The 24,561-nt window shown below is 38.5% G+C and overlaps 1 protein-coding gene across 3 annotated transcripts; it reads right to left on the reverse strand.

Moving 5' to 3' along the window:
- Positions 1-241: 241 nt before the first annotated feature.
- On the reverse strand, positions 242-21,404 carry LOC128700785 (uncharacterized). 3 transcript variants are annotated; one of them, XM_053794228.2, is made up of 8 exons: positions 21,154-21,404; positions 20,841-21,045; positions 14,898-15,053; positions 11,341-12,532; positions 11,008-11,175; positions 10,212-10,358; positions 8,309-8,395; positions 242-1,911 (listed from the first exon to the last, which is right to left on the reverse strand). In XM_053794228.2, the coding sequence occupies exons 4-8, from the start codon at positions 12,502-12,504 to the stop codon at positions 430-432; spliced, it is 3,048 nt and encodes a 1,015-aa protein (XP_053650203.2). In that variant the 5' UTR covers positions 12,505-12,532; positions 14,898-15,053; positions 20,841-21,045; positions 21,154-21,404; the 3' UTR covers positions 242-429. The 3 variants fall into 3 exon arrangements, with proteins under 3 accessions (XP_053650203.2, XP_053650204.2, XP_053650206.2); XM_053794229.2 differs by having other exon boundaries at positions 11,341-12,544; XM_053794231.2 differs by lacking the exon at positions 242-1,911 and adding an exon at positions 4,918-7,114 and having other exon boundaries at positions 21,154-21,402.
- Between the last annotated feature and the right edge of the window lie 3,157 nt (positions 21,405-24,561).

Genomic DNA, 24,561 nt, shown 5'->3' on the forward strand with positions numbered 1-24,561 from the left:
AAATAGAAGCGTAAACCACAAGGACTATACAGTTGAAATATCATAACCACATTAAATGTTTTCAGTTTATGACAATACCTGTACTGTACATCCAATTTCCTGTCTTTCATAACATCTAAAAAGAAGCTATGTCTACTGTACATTACATTAATGCACATCCAACGACTCAAAGCTAAGAGAACCTTTATTGCTCTAGTCTTGATAACTTTTTCTGTGTTTTTGGTTAAATAAGTACAATTCGAAAATTAATTGAGGTTTAATATCTGTGTTAATTACAGAAAAATGAATGCTCCAATTAATATTTTACTGAGTAATTTGCATATATCTCATAAACCTGTCAGAATTTATGCTTAATATACATAAGTTTTATAAAGACTTGTTCTTATTTTATAGATAACTATATGTGCGAAATTCTTTCAAATTACTGTACTAATAATGTTGGTCCTGCAGGAGTCGAACAATCGTGGGCACCTGCCCAAGTACAGCATTTTGGTTTGTGGCAGTCAGCTGAAGGTCAATATAATGATTATTCTCAGTCAATCCCTGGTGACAAATGATGGTCGAGTCATTATAGAAGGCTGGGCTGTTTTGAAGAGAATGATCATTTTGGAGAATCTGATTATTTTGAAAGAGACGAGTGCTTTGATTATTATTTTGAATGACAGTGTTTTGTGCCAGAGATGGGTCACTGGAAAGCATATCCGTTGTTCCAATAAGTTGATTGTTAAGAAACGAGTTGCTTGCAAATGTGGAAGCAATAACTGGTGTTAATGACTGGACTGAAGAACACGCAGTGGAAGCGACTGAATGAAGAACAGAAGGTTCTACTGATGGCTGATAAGATAAAACATGTGGCTGTGGCACTTCAGGGAAAATATTAACTAAAGGAATAAAACAGGTCTTGTCTATGCTCTTTGCTTTCTTGGAAGATTGTAATTCATGCTTTTTATTTTTCTTGATTTGGGTTACTGGCCTGAGTTTTGCTTTATCTGTGGGTAGTGCACCAGGTGGAGGTAGAGGGGCAGTCTCTGGAAGGTTGAGCTTGCGGCGCTGTGCAACACCCATATAAACTGTCTTATGGACTTTTTTTACATGTTCTGATATACTTCCCGGACCACTAAAGCCTTTACTACAATATGGGCACTGGAATGGCGTCTCTCCAGTATGCTTTCTCTTGTGGTATGTAAGATGAGAAGCAACCTTGAAAGCTTTATCACAAATATTACACACATGTTTTCTAATGTCTTCATGAACAACATTTTTATGAGTTCTAAGGTCACTTTTGCTGCAGAATCCTTTCCCACACATTGGACAGATGTGCTTCCGAACTTCGTCTCCTCCATGCATTCGTCGCTTGTGATTCACCATATCATTAAGTCGATAAAAGACCATTTTGCAATCTGAACATGGATATTCAGTATCTTTGGTATGCACAGCACTTAAATGAATTTTCATATCTCTTGAATCCCCAAATGGCTTTCTGCAAATTGGACAGGGAATTTCATTACTCCTGACCTTTAAATGAACACGTTCCACATGTTTACGCAGCTCACTTGGACAGAGAAATCTCTTTTTACACATGTCACACTGCAATTTTCTAACTTCCATTCCCTGATGAACTCTTCTGTGGTGACTCCTCATGTTAGTTTTTTTGTTGAACACTTCAGCACAGACAGGACACTTGAAATTATATACCTTATCATGGATTGTCTCTCTATGCAATTTTAAAGTTGCAGAACTTGAAAATGATTTATTACATACAGTGCATAGGTGTTCCTCTTGGAGAATGCCAATGTGAACCACGAGACAATGTTGGCGTAATTTGGTGAAAGCATCAAAGATGCCGTCACAGTTAGGGCATGGGTAGTGGACTTCTTCCTGGTGGGCCTCAGCCAGATGAGTTGCAATATCCTGTAACATTCAGCACTGTTAGTCTTGAAGTTTTCCCACTGTAATCTCAATGGATTCATTATGTATTCTATGTCTTATTCACTTACATTTGCTTTCATTTCATGTAGTGTTTGCATGAATGGTGATGTAGTTGGAAGGTAATCCTGAATTCTGATGTCTTTACAGTTCTAGAAAGATGGCATTTTTGTGAATCTTGGTTCATGTCTTCTTTGGGTCACCTTGCCTTATTTCTAACTCACTGGCTGTCTCCTGCCAAGGCAGGGTGACCCCAAGAGAACACATTCACAATCATATATTCAATTGCCATCTTGCCAGAAGTGTGCTGACATCAAAATTCAGATTACCAACTGCAACATTCCCGCCCCTCCAGAATGCAGGTACAGTGGACCCCCGACTTACGATATTAATTCGTTCCAGAAGGCTGTCCGGGTGCCGTTACCAAACGAATTTGCTCCCACAAGGAATATTGTAAATTAGATTAGTCCGTTTCGGACCCCCAAAAATACACTTACAAAAGCACTTACAAAAATACACTTACGTAATTGTTTGAGTTGGGAGCTGATCGTAAGTTGGGGTCCAATGTACTTCCCTTCCCACCTCCAGAACTCAGTCCAGCTAACTGGTTTTCCTGAATTCCTTCATAAATGCTACTGTGCTCAGAATCCAGCATATTTACTGAAAACCACTTGTCTCCATTCACTCCTCACACATTCACACAATTCTGCTGAGCATTCAAGCTTCTAAGACTCAAAACCTCATTTACCCCACTCTCTTCAGCTGTTCCTGGGATGACCCCCTACCTTCCACATGAAAATTTATACACCCTCTTCATCATCATGTCTCTCTCCATCCTTTCTACATGCCAAAACCACCTCAAGAACCCCTCCTCGACTCTCTGAATTAAACAGTTAAGTGTCCCCACATTGCCTTTAATTTCTAGCCTCCAAATTCTTGACATGATATTTGTAACTGTGCAATTGTAGTTTCACACGCTTGATAACAATGAAAGGAGGATGACCAGGAACCCAATTGCATTTTAATGGAAAAAATTTGCTATCCTTAGACCAACATTGTTGTCAGTGAATTCCAAATTTTTGAGATAGTGGAAAAACAATTCGAGAAAGACCCCCGTGGAAGACTGACAGATTTTGAAAAGCTGATTCAGTGGTCGAGTCTGTGTGTTCATTGCCTTCAACACAAGTGTGTCCAGTGATCCAGCAAAATAACACATTTTTTGTGCTTGCTAGAAATGCAACTGACCACTGCTGTATACAGAGAACAGGTGCACAATGTAACCTGGGAGTCAAATTTCTGGATAGCTTTGAAGTGTAAAACAAGAGGTTGACCAAGTTGCATTGTGTATGAAAGTGATGGGTATTGCATATAAATGTGCTCTGAAAATGCTGGTTGACACAATTTCCTGGAACTGCTCCTTCTGAAAAAATAGCCAGCTCATCCTGATGGAGAATTCCTTGACAATTTCCCTCTTCACTCATGGTGAACATTATTGTTGCTGTAGGTTATACTGGTAGGACTCGCAAGTTATCAACTTCAAAGAGACCTTGTCAAAAAACCCTGTGATCAACCATGCCTCACTAGTCCAGTATAGATAATAAATGATTATACAAAATAAAAACTAAACCTGCATTATGAATAAAGTGTAATTATTCTGCTTATTTATTTATTTACTTCAGATAGTAATTACTTTTCACAATTAGACAATTGGTCACCCTACCTCAATAGGGAATGGCTGATGTATTAAAAAAAATTAGGAAATGAATAGAAATTTTAATAAATTAGTTAAAGCCTCTTTCTGGGTAGGAAGCAGCTGTATTGTAGGTGAAATAAAAAAATACAATTTCTCTGATCAACTGCTTTCACTACATACATATAAAATCCCAAACTATTAATGTACAGGAGTTCCCTGCTTTAGAGCACTTAGCTTTACAGCATTTCACTAATACAGTGGTTTTCAATTATACCCATTCTTCATTTATTTAGACTTCCTACAGTCAATATATTTACCATTCACTACATGCTGAGGACGAAAATTTTCAACAATACTTTCAACATGTCTGCCGTCTTCCACTGAAGCAGGGTGACCCAAAAAAAGAAACTTTCACCATCATTCACACACAATCACTGTTTTTGCAGAGGTCCTCAGGTATGACAGTTTGGATGTCACTTCAAACAGCCAATATCCCAAACCCCTCCTTTAAAGTGCAAGTATTGTACTTCCCACCTCCAAGACTCAAGTCCAGCTAACCAGTTTCCCTGAATCCCTTCACAAGATATTACCCTGCTCACACTCCAACAGCTCCCCAGGTCCCAAAAACCATTTGTCTACATTCACTCGTAACATGGTAACACATGCCTGCTACATGTCCAAGCCCCTTGCACACCAAACCTCTTTTTACCCCCTCCTTCCATCCTTTCCTAGACAACCCCTACCCCTCCCATCCACTACAGATTTATACACCATCCAAGTTTTCCCATTTTGTGTGTACTATATATGCATTTTTACACCTAGCTCTATTGCTCACATAATATGTGACAGTGTAAACATTAGCAGGCTTTTACATGCATTTTAAATTAAAAAAAGAAAAAAAAGCTGTTTCACTTTACAGGAGTAGCCTGGAACCTAGCCTGCTGTATAAGTGGAGCCCTCCTGTAATTATTTTCACATATTGCTCCTGTGGTGTTTGGAATAGCACAGTCACTAAAAGGCATAAAAATAGGGTAGCCAGCTACCTGAATAACATTCAACACCTTATTACCTAGGGAAGCAGGAATCCTTAGTAAATGCCGAAGAGTGAAGATGCACTTTTTATATGTAACTTACTTAAACTGGTAAAAATATTATATATAATTCATGATAAATTTATCCAAGCTTAATTTTTTTAAATAAAAAAGCCATCACTAGGCAGGACAAGCCAAAAGAATAAAACTTTAAAAAAATTTTTTTCTTTTTCATCAAACTGGCCATATCCCACCAAGGCAGGGTGACCTAAAAAGAAAAACAAGTTTCTTTTTAAATTTAGTAATGTATACAGGAGAAGGCGATACTAGCCCCTTGCTCCTAGCATTTTAGTTGCCTCCTACGACGCACATGGTTTACGGAGGAAGAGTTCCATTCCATTTTCCCATGGAGTAAAAAACATATCTATAGAAATTTTAAGGAAACCATTGCTGTATCTGGAAACAATGAAGGAACAAAATTTGAGTAACTTAAAAATTTCTTTATGAGCCTTAATGTAGTTATAGTTGCAGTCCTCTAAAGCATCTTACTGAGCACTGTTTCTGTAAATACTCTTTACAATCATTACAATAAGGTTTACAATTAAAAAATTACTTATTACAAAGTTGGTGTTATGTATTTTCATTTTTTTTTTTTTAGACAGACAATATTTCATACAATAAAAATTGTAAAAATACAGCACATGTTTTTACACATGTCAATAAAAAAATGATCATTATTCTTGTCTACAGCTTAACCATATATCTATCTCCTTCAATCTTAATAGATATAAAAATGATCATAATTATCCTAAAAAGTATATTGAACAAAAATTCAATAAGAAATACTTATGACTGAGATCATACCACAGCTTAAATTTACTGTACACTATTTTTTAACATCAATTAAAAATATAAAAATAAATTTTTAAAATATATATTCCATATGCACACTATTCTATGGCATTCTCAAAATAATTATCACTTATAATTTGGCAAGGATAATTTTTGATACAATAAAGAAATATAATAAATAAGATAAAAACTTTGTACTATTCGGAGAAGCGGGATATACTGTACAAAATATGATGCATTGAAATATGAATCAAAAATTATAATATACTAGCAATGCCATTTAAAGAAACATTAATAGCTTTCTTAAATCTTTTCTTCATAATGTTTTGGGATGTCTGTTTACAAATATAGATCTACCATAGGCCCTTCATGGGCTTGGCCCTGTATTTTACTGGTAGTGCAGGTCATGCAACAAACGAACAACCATAGGTACTGGAGATTGTTGTGTTGGGGTTTGTTCTACTGCTTGAAACTGGAAATTGGCATATGGATTATGGTGGTCCATGAGCCCCTGGTGTTGAATCATTGGTGGATTGGTCTGGGTTGGAGGCAGCATGTTTGTAGTGTGGTGAGCAGGAGTGAAAGTTGCCACTCCTGAAGCAGGAATGGTGCAGGCCATTGGCTGAGAGTAAGTTGGATGAACCATGTTCATAGGAGTAGTCATATTTTTTAGTTTGGGTTTTGCTTCACGTGCTGGCAACATGCCTGGAGGTGGAGGTGGGGCACTTTCAGGAAGATTCAATTTGCGCCTCTGGTTTGTACCAATGTACACTGTCTTGTGAACTTTCTTGACATGGTCTGATATGTGACTGGGTCCATGGAAACATTTACCACAGTGAGGACATTCATAGGGTGTTTCACCTGTGTGCTTTCTACGGTGATATTTTAAATGTGAACAAACTTTAAAAGCCTGACCACATATATCACAAACATACTTTCGAATATTTTCGTGGACTACCCTAATGTGAGTCTTGAGATCACTTGGACTACAAAAACCTTTACTACATACTTCGCACACATTTTTCCTTCCTTCTGGTCCACCGTGCATACGCCGTCTATGCGTCACCATGTTGGTAAGACTATGAAACACCATTTTGCATTCTGGACAAGGGTGTTGCACTTCCTTGGTATGCACAGCATTGATATGAATTCGCATGGCTCGTGAATCAGAAAAAGGTTTACCACAAACTTCACACATGACTTCATTCTTTCTCACCTTTAAATGCACCCGTTCTACATGTTTCCTCAGGTCACTTGGGCAGATGAAACCTTTGTTACATATATCACACAACAACTTACGAGCTTCGTCTCCTTGATGCACACGACGAAAATGATTTTGCATGTTCCCTTTTTGATTAAAGATTTCTTTGCATTCTGGACATTCATATACTTGGGCTTTTTCGTGTATAGTGTCTACATGAACTTTAAGGCCAGTTAAACTTGAAAACTTTTTATTACATATTTTGCACATAAACTGTTCTCTCTCCACACCCATATGAATCACAAGACAGTGTTGGCGCAGTTGCATGAAAGTGTCAAAAACTTCGTCACATTCTGTGCACGGATAATGGATCTCCTCTTGGTGTGCTTCAGCAAGATGGGTCTTGATGTCCTGAAATTTGGCTAAGGATTAGTGGTCAGAGCTTCTCCGTGAATGTTCACCACCAGGCTGCTAACATAATTTGCAACTATTAAAATAGTTTTTGATGAATGCATCCCATTCAAAAAAGAAATGCCTCAAAATTGGTAATTACAGAATATATTAAATTACACAGCTGCAATACTATATTAATATTGTACTAGAATCAGCTGCAAAATTATATCCACACTACTAGAATCAGCTGCAATACTACATTTATATTGTACTAGAATCATTAAGCACAACAGTAATGTACAATATTCTGTAACATAAAACACTGAACAGAATAATTTTTAATATAATTTTCCAACCTTCTATTGTGCTAAATGGTAAAATAGTTCATTGAAAGTTATCTATATAAGGACTCGTGCATGAAAAATATAAAATGAGCATTGTTCTCTTCCTTTTACTCAACACTGATGTCTATTACAGTGAAAGCAAGACAACTGCATGTATTTGCTGATCAGTTGGAATCGCCTCTCTCTCAAATCTTACCAACTCGTAATACAGGGTAAATGGCTCTCTTTGCGGAAGAAGGCATATGTAGTCCCAATTCATTAAAAGAAAACTTGAGCAATGGTCAACAATTACAGGACTGGTTTTACTGACTTAAGTATAACTGGTAAGATGAATACGGTTATCTTGTAAATTAATGACTTTTTTGATATCACCTATTACAGGTCTCTCCTGTACTAGGACTAATTTTAATGCCTTGAACATTGTAAAGACATTCCTAGGTAAACTGTATTCCTGATAATCACCAATTTTTTTTAATTTTCACTGTTGAATTTTGAGTAATGGAGGTGGGAAGTATAGTGCCTGCATTCTAAAGGAGGGGTGGAGATATTTGCTGTTTGGAGGAACATCTGAACTATCACCTCTGGCAAGACAGCGATAGTGTCAATGATGGTGAAACTGCTTCTTTTTTAGGTCACCCTGCCTCAGTGGGAGGCAGCCAGTGTTAAAAAAAAATACAGTCACACCTCAACTTCCCACACCTCAAAAAAAAAAAAAAAAATTCTTCTCATTCAAGAAATGGTGACATATAAAATTTTCTCCAAACAGAGAAAATTAAGCTCTGATAACATTTATGCAATTTACATATTGGGAATTACAAGTGAAATTGACAAACATGAATAAATATACAAAGTATTTTCTAATATTTACCTTTCTCTTGAAAACCGATTCACAAAAAGGGCATGGGAAGAGGCGATGAGTTGACAGATGTGTCAGGTACTTCTTGGCATGAACAACCTGCAAAGCAGCAATACTGTTGGAAGATACAGTGTAAATTCATTATTCACACTGGTTACTTTCTAGGAAACTGCACTACCAGTCACTTCCTTGACTTATGAAAAAAACAGGAATGTGTTCCTCTCACACCTACAAAAAAAAAAGTTTTTTACTATTATAACTCTTCAAAGGAAGGAGGGGTGCTAATGTTGCAGTTTTTTAACTGTAGTGGAAGCGCACCTCTGGCAAGACAGTGATGGAGTGAATGATGGTGAAAGTTTTTCTTTTTCGGGCCACCCTACCTTGGTGGGAAACGGCCGATGTGTTAATAAAAGTAATAAAAATTATTTGAAACGTAATACTTTTTCTACCTAATATTGCTAAAATGCATGCTCTGCAAATTACCTGAACTCTAGTGAGGTTCAGGCAGTTAAGAGAGAGTATGTTGCTATAAAATGGTTACATTATTATTATTTTTTTATTAACACACTGGCCGATTCCCACCAAGGCAGGGTGGCCCAAAAAAAGAAAAACTTTCACCATCATTCACTCCATCACTGTCTTGCCAGAAGGGTGCTTTACACTACAGTTTTTAAATTGCAACATTAACACCCCTCCTTCAGAGTGCAGGCACTGTACTTCCCATCTCCAGGACTCAAGTCCGGCATTATTATTATTATAATAAAAAAGAAGCGCTAAACCAAATAAAATGGTTACAGTAATGCTGTACGTACAGTTAGGATGATGATTCTTAACACCCTGAAGTAGAGAAGGTGGCTCTGACCTTACTGGGCTGAGGTTTATGGTTGGGGTTAGCAATGCAATGATCAAGGTTGGGGATCTTAGAATGTTGATGCAGCTTTATTAGATGATTGTTGCAATGGAGTACTGAGGTATTCTGTCATACACCACTGGCTTGTTTTACCCTGCAGTTTTTTATACAGTTCACTGCATATTCTACAACAGTTAAATCATCCAGGACTAAATGTGCACTCATTGTCATGCTGACCTTCCTTCTCACACACCATTTTAGAGCATGATTGGCTTTTTCCTTAATAATGCCATTAAGTGGAACACCTTTCTTTGTTTGCTTTTCAATACACATTTAGTAAACTTTCTGTTTTATTTAGCTGTAATGACCTATTCCTCATTCGTTTCACTATGTCACATTGAGGATTACTCATTGTACAAGCCTTTAGATTCAGGTCATTGTCTCAAATGGAACAAATTGTAAGTTCTCTAACATCAAGCACTTGTGCAGTCTCCATGACATGTGCACCACCCTTCAGCATCTCAATTACCTTTTAATTCTTTAAAATAGGCATAGTAACTCACATCTACACTGACAAACAAGAGGATTTGGGACCCAATTAAAAGCTTACAGCCACTAAGCCAGAGTATGAACATGTGTGAAATGCTACTATCTTTTATACTACTGTTGTTTTAAACAACTAACTTGTTTGTAAACTAAAAACCAGGAATGCAACTAATCTGCGAGTTGAGGCTCTCCCGTAGTGTTTTTCATTTTCTTACGTTCAATCTGACTAATGAGACTAACCCTAGTTTTGTCATCAATTTAATGTTATGGTATTCATGTATTTTGCATTACTGGCATCTTCTAGTAACATGATACTTCAAATACAGAATCACACCTGTTTTCTGAACTACTGCAAACAAGGATATTGACATTCTTTAAACTTAAAAGAGCCAAAAACAGGGCAATGTAACTTAAATCTTAGAACTGCTAATGTAATGTTTTCTTTGATTTTTCTTCATAAAATGTAAGTTAAACACTGGCATTTGAGCTAAACTCACACCTCACATTTTAGAAAAATACCTTTTTACAGGCAGGACATTCCTTGGTAGGTGCACCAGGGGGAATATAGTCATCTTCTTCCTTATCTTTTTTCCTAGGTCGCCCACGACCTCGTTTTCTAGGACGACCATCAACACCAACATCGCCTCCTTCATTAGCTGTATCTATCTGTTAAATATTTTCAAAATACAGTAATCGTATTTCTCAATGAATAATAAAAAGTAAAAAAACTGGTAGTTCCTATAGAATGCATGGTATTCATGTGTTATAATTCTGAAGACTAGACTGATGACAAAACTCATCCAAAGTTATTTTAAAATCCGTTATATTCCCCCTTTGTAATGTCATGATTACGACCAGATCTAGTTCATTACCTTTGTAACTTGCTCAGCTATCAAAACTTTGGAGTCCAGTCCCTGGACCAATTATGTACCTCTGTAATCTTTTGACTACCGCCCACAGGATGGGCATGGGGTGCATAATAAACATATTAAACTAAAAACTGTAATTCCCAATATTCATATCCACTGTAGCCCATAATAAAAATCCATCCAACTACTACATTTTAGTCATGCAGGTGAGGAAGCAGGGGGACACACAGGGCACTAGGTTTTGAATCATTAGTACAAGTACTTAGCAAAGTAGCTAAGCCAGCAGCAGGGTCAGTACTGCAGAGTGGGATGGATTTACTGCAATACTTAACAGATGTTAGTCCCCAGCTTTGCTCTTTTACTTTCTTTTAACTTGGAATAACCTCATTAACATTGCCATCATTAGTAACACTACCTGCAATACAGTAATCATTCATACACACTACCTTAATTTTAGTAGTCAGTTTGACTTTGCGTGGCCGGCCTCCTTTACGTTTTGTTTTTCTTGTTTTTTTCTTGCGCTTGGCACCAGTTGCTGTGCAATCTGGGTCATCATCATCGTTGTCTATCACTTCCGATTCATTGGACTCTTCCCATTCCACATCTACCTCTAACTGTAAGGAAATTACTGATTTAATTTTTTAAATGGAGTATTTTGTACAAATCACTACAGTGGTATATTCATTACTTATTTAATGTTATAAAAGCATAAGAACACTATATACATAGCTTATACTTTTTTTTTAATTATGAAATTTCAAGCCAAAATTTACACTTACTGTGGGCCTTTCAATTTCTTTTTTGGCATGTGGTTGTCGATGAGCAATGGTTGCCTCATACTGCTGTACCAACTCCATTTTGGTATCAGCCAATTCAATTTCAAGTCCATCAACTTGGTCTACAAGGCCATAGCAACGACGGCACAAAACATCACTGTGAGCCTTGACTACAGTTAATCCCACTAAACGACCCAACATTGCTGACAACTTCCGCTGGCTTACGGTCATTGTCGCTTTGTAGAGATCAACATATTCATGGGGAGAGTCTTGCGTAGGGAGGCCCTTGTCACACACCAGACACCAGCGGGACTGTTCCACATTGCTGTGTCCTGCTGTTACTCCATCTACCACTTCACCACTGCCTGCCTCTATTGTTAAAGACTCTTGCAGTTCCACTCTCTTAACATCTACTGCTGCCTCCTCCAAAACTCCCACTACTAAAGAAGGCCCTGGGTCTCCATTAGAATCTATGATGCCTACAGCTACCTCCATTTGCTGCTGCTGTTGTTGCTGCTGCTGCTGCTGTTGTTGCTGCTGCTGTTGTTGTTGCTGCTGCTGCTGTTGCTGCTGCTGCTGCTGCTGCTGCTGCTGCTGCTGCTGCTGCTGCTGCTGCTGCTGTTGTTGTTGTTGCTGTTGTTGCTGTTGTTGTTGTTGTTGTTGTTGTTGCTGCTGCTGCTGTTGTTGCTGTTGCTGAGCAACTTGTTGGTGTTCCACTTGTTGCTGGGCTGCTTGCTGTTGATGCTGTTGATGATGTACAAGTTGCTGCTGATGCACACTATGATGCATGGTAATCTGCTGTGTGCCAGCCATCTGCGTTGTGATTGTGGCCATGCTTGTGCCCATATGCCCAGGGCGAGAGCCAACCACCATGGGAAGACTGGCCTCCGGCATTAGGATTCTAGTGAGAGGTGGTGGTTGCTGTGAGACTTGCTGAGCCTCTGACATTAGGATTCTGGCGAGAGGTGGTGCAGGTGCTACCTGCTGAGGCTCTGACATCAGGATTCTTGTGAGGGGAGGTGGTGGTGCTACTTGTTGAGCCACCTGCTGAGCTGCCTGCTGAGCTGCTGCTTGTTGCACTGCTTGCTGATTAGTTGCATGATGATTTGCCATGGGATGGCCACTCATGTTCATGGCAAACATCCTTCTTGGATCTTCAAAATCCATATTTAAAATATTTTGTCTTCGCTTGAACCTGGAATAAAACCTTATCTTATTTTTTTTTTTTTTATTATTATCACACCGGCCGATTCCCACCAAGGCAGGGTGGCCCGAAAAAGAAAAACTTTCACCATCATTCACTCCATCACTGTCTTGCCAGAAGGGTGCTTTACACTACAGTTTTTAAACTGCAACATTAACACCCCTCCTTATCTTATTATTATTTAAAAACTTATATTCACACTCCTCTGAAGGAAGGGTGTGACTATAAGTGTTAGAAACTGCAACATTCACAGTTATAAACTGCAACATTCACACCCCTCTGAAGGAGGGGTGTGAATGTTGCAGTTTTATAACTAGTGTAAGCACGTCTCTGATAAGACAGTGATGGAGTGAATGATTAAGTTTTTCTTTTTTAAACCACCCTGCCTTGGTGGGAAATGGCCAATGTGTTAATAATACACCTATTTTCAGAAAATATGCCCAACCCATACAAGTCATAAAGTGTGACAAGGATGAGAGGGTTTTCTGAAAGGAAAGGGAAAATGAGTGTGCCCAGGCACTAATAAACAGACTGGAAATGAAGTCTACATGCTCTTTGATAAATAGTACAGACAATCGAAGTTGTTTGTCAACAGAACCTGATAAGTTGTACAGAGTGGCTCTAAGAGTCCCTCCACATTATATCTGTTTGTGATACTTGTAGAGTTAATATGCAGTTCTTGCTAGAACAGTTTTCCTAAATGTGATACTTACAAAAAGAAGTCAATCAATAACCCAACTGTGGTTCAATAAGAGACTGCTTGTTATCCTTTAATCTGGATTGATGTTGCCATCAATTCCAAATGCAAAATAATAACCTATTGAGTTTACAACTTCAACAATTAAGGACTGGAGCTACATCAGAATACTTACTGCTAATTTTCACAAATTCTTCCACACTGCATTCATAGGTGTGGTGGCATTTAACATAAGCACATCAACAAGCAAGCCTGGCTGCTCATATGATTGCCGGGCATGTGCTCTAACTGTTTTAAGTCTAAATAGCATTAATCACTCTGAAGTAGAGGCATATAGCTAGGATTAGATGTACCAGACCAAGAGTGAGGTGGGAAGGTTGGAAATGGCATCACAGGAGGCAAGGCTCACTAGCAGGCTAATGCTAGGCAGGTCCATCTAAAATTTGACCCTTCTCACACATAAAAACATGCCAATAATTACTAGCATGCTTTTGTGTGTGAGAACATGCCAGTAACACTAGTATTTACATACACACTAATAAACTTTATTAATCTTCAATTATAACTGAGTAGTAATGAAGTTATAGACACTGTCCTCTGTACCAAGATAATGCAGTATTGCTGTGTCAGATGTATCTGGAGTTTACCTGGAGAGGGTTTTGGGGGTCAATGCCCCCATGGCTCGGTCTGAGACCAGGACTCATGGTGGATCAGGGTCTGATCAACCAGGCTGTTACTGCTGGCTGCACTCAAGCTGACGTACGAACCACAGCCCAGTTGGTCAGGAACTGGCTTTAGGTGCCTGTTCAATGCCTTCTTAAAGATATATTAATGATGTATATATAATACCAACAGGTAGATGGTTTATATAGGCACAGGTACACATAAGCACAATCATACATAGTGTAAATTACCTACTCCCCAAAGGATGGGTGTGGCAACACCTATTATAGTAAGCAATAAGAAAGTAATGTATATTAAATAAATCTAAATATATTACTGCACTGAATAACTTCTGTAATGCAAAGGTTAAATTCATCTAATTAGTACTGTAAGAAGCAGAATACAGCCTCTCCTCACTTAACGACGTAGTTCCGTTCCTAAGACCATGTCGGTAAACGAATTCGTCGCTAAACAAGGAGCAGACTATAATGGTAGTGGGTTTGTGTCAACCATCTTCGATATTATTTTAATGTCACCCTTGCATCATTTATAACATTTCTGGTATATTTTTAAATGTTTATCCAGTAGTGTGCTGTATATTGTAATAAACAGAATAGAGGCAATCAGCTCTAATATACATTATTTAGGTATGCATACTGGTCACTGAGCCCGTCGTAAGTCCGAGTCATCGGTAAACGAGCATGTCACTAAGTGGGGAGAGGCTGTATATTGTAAGCTTTATTTAGGAAACTGCTAACTTCCATAATAAGGTTGTCAGTATTGTGTAGTTTAAGTTTACATTCAAGTTTGGGAAAACAGAACCACAAAAGAAAAAATTAATTCTTAAAAAAGCTTAAGTGCAAAGTGGAATAGACATATGGCATTAAATTTTGGTAGTACGGTGCAGTATTATATTCTTTGTGTTTTTACATATTTTATGAGTACAGTACAGTGATACAGAACTCTTACTACAGAATATACAGACAAAAAATTTACCTTTTCAATGTGATCAATATATTGTTCAATTTGACATTTATCTGGCTAGCTGTTTTGAGTCCAAGCACATAACTGTCCAGTAAATCTTTACGTTTGATGGTCGTTATTTATCTATGTACTGCACTTTCCTGAGTTCACCGTTTACACTGTTGTAGTCTGCATGAAGAAAAAGAAGTTATGTCAGAAAAAAATTATAACAAGTACAGTGGTAACAAGTGTGCAATGGGAGTTTCAATAAAAATGTGACTTGCAGCAAGTATTGTGGCAATGGGAGTTATAATATAAATGTGACTTTCAGCAAATATAGTGGCAATGGGAGTTATAATATAAATGTGACTTTCAGCAAGTATAGTGGCAATGAGAGTTATAATATAAATGTGACTTTCAGCTAGTATAGTGGCAATGGGAGTTATAATATAAATGTGACTTTCAGCAAGTATAGTGGCAATGGGAATTTCAATAAAAATGTGACAGAGCACAACTCTTGAACATGGTAAAAAAAAAGACCTATAGCAAAAAGATACCTTCAATTACTCTATCACAATGTTCCACCTACAAGAGGCTCTATCAAGTGACAAAACATATTTTAGAAAATTTTTATTATTATCACACCGGCCGATTCCCACCAAGGCAGGGTGGCCCGAAAAAGAAAAACTTTCACCATCATTCACTCCATCACTGTCTTGCCAGAAGGGTGCTTTACACTACAGTTTTTAAACTGCAACATTAACACCCCTCCTTCAGAGTGCAGGCACTGTACTTCCCATCTCCAGGACTCAAGTCCGGCCTGCCGGTTTCCCTGAATCCCTTCATAAATGTTACTTTGCTCACACTCCAACAGCACGTCAAGTATTAAAAACCATTTGTCTCCATTCACTCCTATCAAACACACTCACGCATGCCTGCTGGAAGTCCAAGCCCCTCGCACACAAAACCTCCTTTACCCCCTCCCTCCAACCCTTCCTAGGCCGACCCCTACCCCGCCTTCCTTCCACTACAGACTGATACACTCTTGAAGTCATTCTGTTTCGCTCCATTCTCTCTACATGTCCGAACCACCTCAACAACCCTTCCTCAGCCCTCTGGACAACAGTTTTGGTAATCCCGCACCTCCTCCTAACTTCCAAACTACGAATTCTCTGCATTATATTCACACCACACATTGCCCTCAGACATGACATCTCCACTGCCTCCAGCCTTCTCCTCGCTGCAACATTCATCACCCACGCTTCACACCCATATAAGAGCGTTGGTAAAACTATACTCTCATACATTCCCCTCTTTGCCTCCAAGGACAAAGTTCTTTGTCTCCACAGACTCCTAAGTGCACCACTCACTCTTTTTCCCTCATCAATTCTATGATTCACCTCATCTTTCATAGACCCATCCGCTGACACGTCCACTCCCAAATATCTGAATACGTTCACCTCCTCCATACTCTCTCCCTCCAATCTAATATTCAATCTTTCATCACCTAATCTTTTTGTTATCCTCATAACCTTACTCTTTCCTGTATTCACCTTTAATTTTCTTCTTTTGCACACCCTACCAAATTCATCCACCAATCTCTGCAACTTCTCTTCAGAATCTCCCAAGAGCACAGTGTCATCAGCAAAGAGCAGCTGTGACAACTCCCACTTTGTGTGTGATTCTTTATCTTTTAACTCCACGCCTCTTGCCAAGACCCTCGCATTTACTTCTCTTACAACCCCATCTATAAATATATTAAACAACCACGGTGACATCACACATCCTTGTCTAAGGCCTACTTTTACTGGGAAAAAATTTCCCTCTTTCCTACATACTCTAACTTGAGCCTCACTATCCTCGTAAAAACTCTTCACTGCTTTCAGTAACCTACCTCCTACACCATACACTTGCAACATCTGCCACATTGCCCCCCTATCCACCCTGTCATACGCCTTTTCCAAATCCATAAATGCCACAAAGACCTCTTTAGCCTTATCTAAATACTGTTCACTTATATGTTTCACTGTAAACACCTGGTCCACACACCCCCTACCTTTCCTAAAGCCTCCTTGTTCATCTGCTATCCTATTCTCCGTCTTACTCTTAATTCTTTCAATTATAACTCTACCATACACTTTACCAGGTACACTCAACAGACTTATCCCCCTATAATTTTTGCACTCTCTTTTATCCCCTTTGCCTTTATACAAAGGAACTATGCATGCTCTCTGCCAATCCCTAGGTACCTTACCCTCTTCCATACATTTATTAAATAATTGCACCAACCACTCCAAAACTATATCCCCACCTGCTTTTAACATTTCTATCTTTATCCCATCAATCCCGGCTGCCTTACCCCCTTTCATTTTACCTACTGCCTCACGAACTTCCCCCACACTCACAACTGGCTCTTCCTCACTCCTACAAGATGTTATTCCTCCTTGCCCTATACACGAAATCACAGCTTCCCTATCTTCATCAACATTTAACAATTCCTCAAAATATTCCTTCCATCTTCCCAATACCTCTAACTCTCCATTTAATAACTCTCCTCTCCTATTTTTAACTGACAAATCCATTTGTTCTCTAGGCTTTCTTAACTTGTTAATCTCACTCCAAAACTTTTTCTTATTTTCAACAAAATTTGTTGATAACATCTCACCCACTCTCTCATTTGCTCTCTTTTTACATTGCTTCACCACTCTCTTAACTTCTCTCTTTTTCTCCATATACTCTTCCCTCCTTGCATCACTTCTACTTTGTAAAAACTTCTCATATGCTAACTTTTTCTCCCCTACTACTCTCTTTACATCATCATTCCACCAATCGCTCCTCTTCCCTCCTGCACCCACTTTCCTGTAACCACAAACTTCTGCTGAACACTCTAACACTACATTTTTAAACCTACCCCATACCTCTTCGACCCCATTGCCTATGCTCTCATTAGCCCATCTATCCTCCAATAGCTGTTTATATCTTACCCTAACTGCCTCCTCTTTTAGTTTATAAACCTTCACCTCTCTCTTCCCTGATGCTTCTATTCTCCTTGTATCCCATCTACCTTTTACTCTCAGTGTAGCTACAACTAGAAAGTGATCTGATATATCTGTGGCCCCTCTATAAACATGTACATCCTGAAGTCTACTTAACAGTCTTTTATCTACCAATACATAATCCAACAAACTACTGTCATTTCGCCCTACATCATATCGTGTATACTTATTTATCCTCTTTTTCTTAAAATATGTATTACCTATAACTAAACCCCTTTCTATACAAAGTTCAATCAAAGGGCTCCCATTATCATTTACACCTGGCACCCCAAACTTACCTACCACACCCTCTCTAAAAGTTTCTCCTACTTTAGAAAAATACTGAACTAATGAAATTTCTCATGTTGCTACACACATCTTGTTTTTCACCTCTTAATGAGTCACAGTCACAACAACTCTTCTGTACATATTCACTCACAGCAATTACTCTAATGAATTATACACTATTCTTCTGCTTGTGCAAAACAAGCCATACAGAATTTAATTTTGATCAGTTTTAATTTTGGACAGTTGCAACCTGTCACCCTACTGCAGCTTTATTTGGTAAAGTATGTGTATATGTGAAATATTATGCTTTTGTTTCATGTTTTCCAACAGCCCAGTTGATACACAACAGGAATTTCTAGCAATCCTTTCAAAGACAGCAAAATGAGTATGAGTAATTTAGCTTTACTTGAACTTCATAAGGAAATATCCAGAATTTTTTTGCAGTTCCTGTCTATTGTTGAAAAAAAATCTAGACTGTATCTCAGGTCCCTCTATTTATCACTACATACTGTGTATAGCATCCACTGTCTTTTTTTAGTAATATATTCTAAAAGAAACATGTACTGTACTAGGTAAGCATTACAACAATGATGCATCTTAAAAAAAATAGAACATTTTTATAATTAAAACATTAAGTGAAATATTGTTTGTTTATCTCTTTAATAAAAATTCCAAGGAATAAATACATACAAACTTAAAATTAAGTAAAATATGGATTCAAGAATAGGTATAGGACTGGATAAACTGAATTTTTTTAAAAAATAAGGAAGAGTGCAACAGTTATAATTAACCCAGTTCCACAAAACTGTAGTGTCCAGTACATATTATTTGAAATTTGGGTACTGTTATGAAAAAGATCAGCCTTCTACCATAGGAAGTGAGCATAACTTGGGAATACCCACTGTGTACAACCAAGTACCAAACACACAACACTGGAACAATTCACTTAACTGGATAAAAACATTATTAACACAAGTCAATTGAAAACTAGAGTTAAGAATCACCTACCTAATTAATACATTTTAAGAATAAGAAGAAATTAATAAATTATAAGAATATGAGCAAAATGCACCATGAGTGGTAAATTTACAATGAACATGTAAGTAGCAAGATGCATTTTACAAGCTTTAACTAAGCAACAGTATATGTATATGGAATGTTATCAGTAATCTACAATAATTACTAGTATGAATTCAAAGGATGTGCTAAACCCCTATGGATTATTATTATTATACTGGAAGGGAATGGGAGACAATCAGAATATATCAAAGTGCCTCTTGAGGGGTTCACCTTCTAAAGTATGATAATAAGTAAATAAAGTAATGGTGCACTTAAGTACAATTATCATGCCTAGTAACATGTGTTAATTACCTAGGATAACCCAAGAAAAGTCAATGTGACTATATACTTAAAAAAACTAAACCCACTGTGGTCATAAAGCTCTTAGGAATAGAGGTAATTGGGTTTGATCTCTGAATAAGTAAGACAAATCCAATTCCCTGGATCAAGAGCCCCTTACCTGTATAAAGAAACCTCCCCTGAGGTACAGAGCAATTTAATTTTTATTAAAAGTATTTTTCAGATTATCTCTAGTAATTATCTAGGTCCAATTTTACACAATTTTGGATTACAACTGTTTTGCATAGTAACACATGTCAATTACCTAGGATAATCCAAGAGTCAATGACTTATTTCCACTAGAAACTTGTAGGTTTATTATAAAACTTGCATATTAAAGTTGTCATATATGAATGCTAGCCAGAAAAGGCTAGATTTAGCAAGTATATTTAGGCACAGGTACACAAGTACTATTACCATACATAGTATGTAAATTACTCAGGATAACCCCTAAAAAAGTGACATTTCACTGGGGTCCTAATTTACATTGAATACCTATTGGTTGTACTGTTACCCTCACCTATATAACATCTCACAGGTTTACAAGTTACTTAAGCAATATATCTACCAGGATATCATGTTAAGATAGTTGCCAGTGTCGCTGAATTAGTCGCAAAACTGAACAAATCATTCCAATTGAACTAATCCTTCTACCAAGGGATTGTTAACCTATTAGATAGTTTATTAGTTTTAAGTCTTATGGACTAGACGAGGCTCATTAAGGCTGCAGGACACCTGTACACCACCAGTCAGGAATATTTTACTCCCTAAATTAGAGATTAAAGTCAACTCTCAGCGTAGATATACTGAGAGTCACACACCTAAGTAAGTTTATTCAGGTATACACAAATACAGTTACACAGAATTATCATACATAGCAGTATATGTGTAGAGAACCTAGGATAACCCAAAAAAGCCAGAGTGACTTATTTCCATTGGGGTCCTTTTACCTTATTATTATACTATAATTTATTGTCCTCAAAGGTTTATTATATCCCATATGATGAGCACAGGACAGGATTTGAGTGCGAGAGAGAGAAGTGTCTGGTGAGTGCCCACACACCCTCCATCAATGTACTCGAGACAGACAAAAAGCACAAAAGTTTGCTATTGCTAAAATCGCCGGATTCGGGTAAAGCAAGTAAAGTAGAAGTTATTTATGCGTCTGAAACACGTCATGGCGTCCGAAGCTGGCGTTCCACGCCCATTATTACACCCACCTCCTTCCCTCCTCATTTAACCCCACAAGCCTCACCTGTCATGGCATGTGTGGTGTCTTTAAGATGAAGGAGGATTATCCCGCGTCTCCTCACGGGGCAGAGGACGTCCTTCTCCCTGAAACACTCGTCCTGAAGGAGGAATATTAGCATAAACTTGTGGTGTTCGGTGTGGCGGCGTCAGGAGGAACAACTCGCACGAAATACTTCTTTATTTTCTTCCCCCCTCGCATTTCACCACCTCTACAGGGGAGAACATCAAAATATATATTTTTTGAGATAAGCCGAAGCTTGGCGGTAGTGATGTAAGGTGATAAATAAAGTGGGGAGACAACATTGTGGCGTACTTACATGTTAATCCGGTCGATACAAAGAGATGAGGATGGCCAGCCACGGGAGACATGTTGCCGGGGGCCTCCCTTATCTAACTCATTTTCCTCCATTACTGATACTGGCGTGGCACTTTCTAAGTAAACCCAGACCACTTTTATACTTTGCATCTAAGAGAATCCAACTTTTGCGGCTTTCAAGGATACCATATCAAAGAAAGGCGGGGAAATTGTACCAGTTCCGCAGTTGTTAAATGGCAAGAACCAAGCGTACCAATGTTTCCGAGTAATATATTTATATATCTTTCCTTCCATTAAATTAACGTCCATTGTAAATACAGTCGAGAAAAGTATTAGATTTAAAGTATTCATTTTATATAACAAAAGCTATTTTTTTTCATGTAGGCAATTTTAAGAGGTTACACACTTGATTTCAGATACCCAACCTCAACCCCTGTAACCACTTGTAGGCACATACAGCGAAGAGGCGGGGGCCAGGAGCTGTGACTCGACCCCTACAGCCACATATAGGTGAGTACATATATGCGAACACGCACACACACGCAAGTGGAATAGTATAGCAAGTGATGTAGTGGAGGCAGGAACCATACATAGCTTTAAGACGAGGTATTTATAAAGCTCATGGAGCAGGGAGAGAGAGGACCTAGTAGTGTTTAGTGAAGAGGCGGGGCCAGGAGCTGAATCTCGACCCCTGCAACTACAATTAGGTGAGTACACATAATATATACACACACATATACATATATATATATATATATATATATATATATATATATATATATATATATATATATATATATATATATATATATATATATATATATATATATATATATATATATATATATATATATACGTATTATTGAAATATCAAAGTTTATTGGACACTGGAGTATACCTGAAGAGTGTTTCGGGGGCCAACGCCCCCGAAGCCCGGTCTGTGACCAGGCCTCGAGGTGGATCAGGGCCTGATGAACCAGGCTGTTGCAGTGAAAATTCTCCGTATATTCTCCAGGTCTGCAATTTCGCTTGCCTTGAAAGGGGCCGTTAGTGCACAGTATTCCAGCCTGGAGACCAGAGAGAACAAGCGATTGTCTTGGCATTCCTAGTTTTGAAGGTTCTCATTATCCATCTTATCATTTTCCTGGTAGATGTGATAGACACTAGAATTAAAAACAATTAATTCATATTTTTAAGGTCTTTCAATATTTAATTTTTAAGTTTTAGATACGTCAAAAATGTCTCGGAGAAAAGTCTGAATTTTTAAGGGCTTATCCAGGCGATGGACCTTGAGCTTTATCTCCCCCGGGTCCCCTCCCCACAGGGAAGGTTTCTTGATGTTGGTGAGGGGCTCTTGATTTAGGGAATTGGATCTGTGCTCCAGTTCCCCGAATTAAGCCTGAATGCCTTCCACATCCCTCCCAGGCGCTGTATAATCCTACGGGTTTAGCGCTTCCCCTTGATTATAATAATAATAATAATAATCCCCCGGGTCCCTCATTAAGGCTCTGACTATGAGCCCATCAGGTCCCTCATTAAGGCCCTGCCTATGGGCCCCTCAGGTCCCTCAATAAGGCGCTGACTAGGGCTCCTCAAACCTCATATTCTTACTCTTTAAAAATTACCTTGGGTTAGCTATTGCAGATTTCTTTAAGAAATCACAGTTTACCGGATGCACCTCTTGTGATTCATGTTTTGCCCAGTGTAAGCTTTTGTGCTATGATATAAACTAATAAAATAGTAATAAATCGACTTGTTTCGGTTACTGAGGAATTAGACAGAGGTATCCACTGTATCACAGAGCCCCAGTCACTCTACCTCAAAGCATTCGAATGTTCTTTATGAGTTTAGCGCTTCCCCTTGAAAATAATACGTTGATTCAAGCAAGAGGAAAAGCAACTGTGTTCAAAAAAGCAGAGGAGCTGTAGCTCAACACCCTCACGAGGCCTAGGACTCAGGAACTATAATTAAATCCTCACAGAGTTCCAGGATCTGGCGATCAACACTACAGGTTACAACCTATACAGATGTGACAGAGTGAACAGGCAAAAGGGGGGGGGTTGGCCTGTACATTGCAGAGTCACTTGTTTGCACAGAACTGCTAAATGCCTCAAATGATGTAGTGGAAGTTTTAGCAGTAAAGGTCGAGAACCAAAACCTAGTCATTGTGGTAGTCTACAAGCCTCCGGATGCAACATCCCAGCAATTCCAGGAACAGCTGTTAAAAATTGACCACTGTCTGGAAAATCTTCCAGCTCCTGCACCCAACATCTTGCTCCTGGGGGATTTCAACTTAAGGCACCTAAAATGGAGGAATATAGCAAATAATATTGTTGCAGTAATAACACCAGGAGGCAGCTCTGATGAAAACTCACACTCACGCGAGCTTTTAAATCTCTGCACAAAATTCAATTTAAACCAGCAAATAATAGAGCCTACTAGACTGGAGAATACACTAGACCTCATCTTCACTAACAATGATGATCTGATAAGAAATGTCACCATATCAAAAACAATATACTCAGATCACAACATAATTGAGGTTCAGTCATGTATGCGCGGAGCCCCAGACCGACATAATGAGATTAGTCACGAGGGAGCATTCACCAAATTCAACTTCAATAACAAAAACATAAAGTGGGACCAAGTAAACCAAGTCCTAACCGATATAAGCTGGGAAGATATACTAAGCAACACAGACCCCAACTTATGCCTAGAACAGACTAACTCGGTGGCACTCGATGTATGCACAAGGCTTATTCCTCTAAGAAAAAGGAGGAGTAGATGTAAAATAGAAAAAGACAGGCGCTCCCTTTACAGGCGACGGAAAAGAATAACAGAGCGGCTAAAAGAGGTCAATATATCTGAAATGCGTAGGGAGACACTGGTCAGAGAAATAGCAAGCATCGAACTTAAGCTAAAAGAATCCTTTAGGAGTCAGGAATCGCGGGAAGAACTAAAAGCCATAAATGAAATCGAAAGAAACCCAAAGTATTTCTTCTCCTATGCCAAATCAAAATCGAGAACAACGTCCAGTATTGGGCCCCTACTTAAACAAGATGGGTCCTACACAGATGACAGCAAGGAAATGAGTGAGTTACTCAAGTCCCAATATGACTCAGTTTTTAGCAAGCCGCTAACCAGACTGAGAGTCGAAGATCAAAATGAATTTTTTATGAGAGAGCCACAAAATTTGATTAACACAAGCCTATCCGATGTTATCCTGACGCCAAATGACTTCGAACAGGCGATAAATGACATGCCCATGCACTCTGCCCCAGGGCCAGACTCATGGAACTCCGTGTTCATCAAGAACTGCAAGAAGCCCCTATCACGAGCCTTTTCCATCCTATGGAGAGGGAGCATGGACACGGGGGTCGTCCCACAGTTACTAAAAACAACAGACATA

Source organism: Cherax quadricarinatus, chromosome 56, assembly GCF_038502225.1.
Source record: "Cherax quadricarinatus isolate ZL_2023a chromosome 56, ASM3850222v1, whole genome shotgun sequence".
NCBI classification, from domain to species: Eukaryota; Metazoa; Arthropoda; class Malacostraca; order Decapoda; family Parastacidae; genus Cherax; species Cherax quadricarinatus.